The sequence below is a fragment of the Penaeus japonicus genome, unplaced genomic scaffold (assembly GCF_977035675.1).
Source record: "Penaeus japonicus unplaced genomic scaffold, GWHDUDI00000001_assembly GWHDUDI00000038, whole genome shotgun sequence".
Classification (NCBI taxonomy): domain Eukaryota; kingdom Metazoa; phylum Arthropoda; class Malacostraca; order Decapoda; family Penaeidae; genus Penaeus; species Penaeus japonicus.
In genome coordinates this window covers 15,518,459-15,519,937 of record NW_028234440.1, presented here as the reverse complement: position 1 = coordinate 15,519,937, position 1,479 = coordinate 15,518,459, and the positions used below count along the sequence as shown (strand labels likewise).

The 1,479-nt window shown below is 41.7% G+C and overlaps 1 protein-coding gene across 1 annotated transcript in view; it reads left to right on the top strand.

Moving 5' to 3' along the window:
• Nucleotides 1-238: 238 nt before the first annotated feature.
• Nucleotides 239-1,479, top strand: part of LOC147467106 (uncharacterized) — a 1,539-nt gene continuing 298 nt past the window's right edge. Inside the window, exons 1-2 of the mRNA XM_086533032.1 lie at nt 239-292; nt 1,229-1,411. Of these exons, the coding sequence (XP_086389158.1) occupies nt 239-292; nt 1,229-1,411 (237 nt within the window). The remainder of the gene's footprint in view (nt 293-1,228; nt 1,412-1,479) is intronic.

Below are 1,479 nucleotides of genomic sequence, written 5' to 3'. Positions count from 1 at the left end.
TGGAGGACGAGAATCACAGATTGATTACATCATGAGTAGGTAAAGAGGATTGAAAAGAGTCCAAGACTGTAAGCTGTTACAAATGGAAGCAGTGGCTAAACAACATAAACTGGCCATGTATAAAACAGTTCTCGTGACAAAAGGAAAACAAAGTCTGGTTAAAATGAAAAAAACACACTGGTGGAAGTTGAAAGAGGAGGAAACTCGTGAACAGTTTACAAAAAAAGTTGGTGACCAGATGGCAGAGGCTCAGGAAGTTTCTCCAGAGGTTGTCAGCACAGCAATGAAGAATGTATCATAGGAGGTATTGGGGCAAACTTCAGAGAGGAGGGAAGAAAAAGGAGGCATGATAGTGGGATGCCAAGGTTCAGGAAGCCATCAAGGAAAATAAAGTGGCGAAGAAGAGTGATTTGAATAAATGTGAACAGACAATACATTAGTATAAGAAGGCGAAAAAGGCAGTAGCAAAGGCAAAAAGTGAAGCTGTATGACAGTCTAGAGGGAGAAGAGAGACAGAGAAAGGCAATAAGGATAGCTAAGCAAAGAAATAAACAGACACAGGACGTCTACCAAGCAAAACTAGTGAAGGATACCAATGGAAATGTGCTGACTGATAACCAACAGTCAAAGAAAGAAGCCCAAAGGACTGAGAGAGTGATTGTAGCTAAGAAAACGAGAGAGGTATAGGAGGTGAGCGTAATAGAAGTGACAGAGGCTAAAGAACAGATGAAAAGATGCAAAGAACCAAATTACATCTCAATGGAATCATGAAAAGTGTGTGGCAGAAGTGGAATCAAATGGATAACAGCAGCCTTTGGAAGGATTAAAGAGACTGAAAAAAATGCCAGACGAGTGGAGAGAGAGTATTTTGATTCTCATATTCAAGAATAAAGGTGACATCCAGAACTGAGGTAATTACCGTGGAATCAAGATCATGTCGCACACGTTGAAAATATGGGAAAGTGTGATTGAGAAGAGGCTGAGGAGAAGCCTATAGAGAAGCTTATAGAGAATTCAGAGAAAGACAGAGGGACCTGCGCAGTGTCTTTATTGATCTGGAAAATGTTTATGACAGGATACTAGGGCAGAATGTCTAGAACTATCTGAGGCTGAAGAAAGTGGAGGAAAAACATAACCAGTTCATCAAAGATATGTATGAGAGAAGTGAGACTAGAGATGCACAGCAGGTGAAACTGAGGATTTTGATGTCACAGTTGGTTTATGTTAGGATTCAGCATTGAGTCCATCTTTATTTGCCATCATCATGGATTGTATGACAAGGGAGATACAGAGAGAGGCACCATGGGATATGTTGTTTGCGGATGATGTGGTCGTTAATGCAGAGACGGGAGAGGAGGCAGAGGAAAGGGTGGAGTGGTGGCGGAAAGCGATGGAGGATAGAGGCATGAGAGTTAGCAGAGAGACGATAGGGTAGCTACAAATGCGGAAAAAAGAAGGAAAGGGGTAATGATTGGTGTG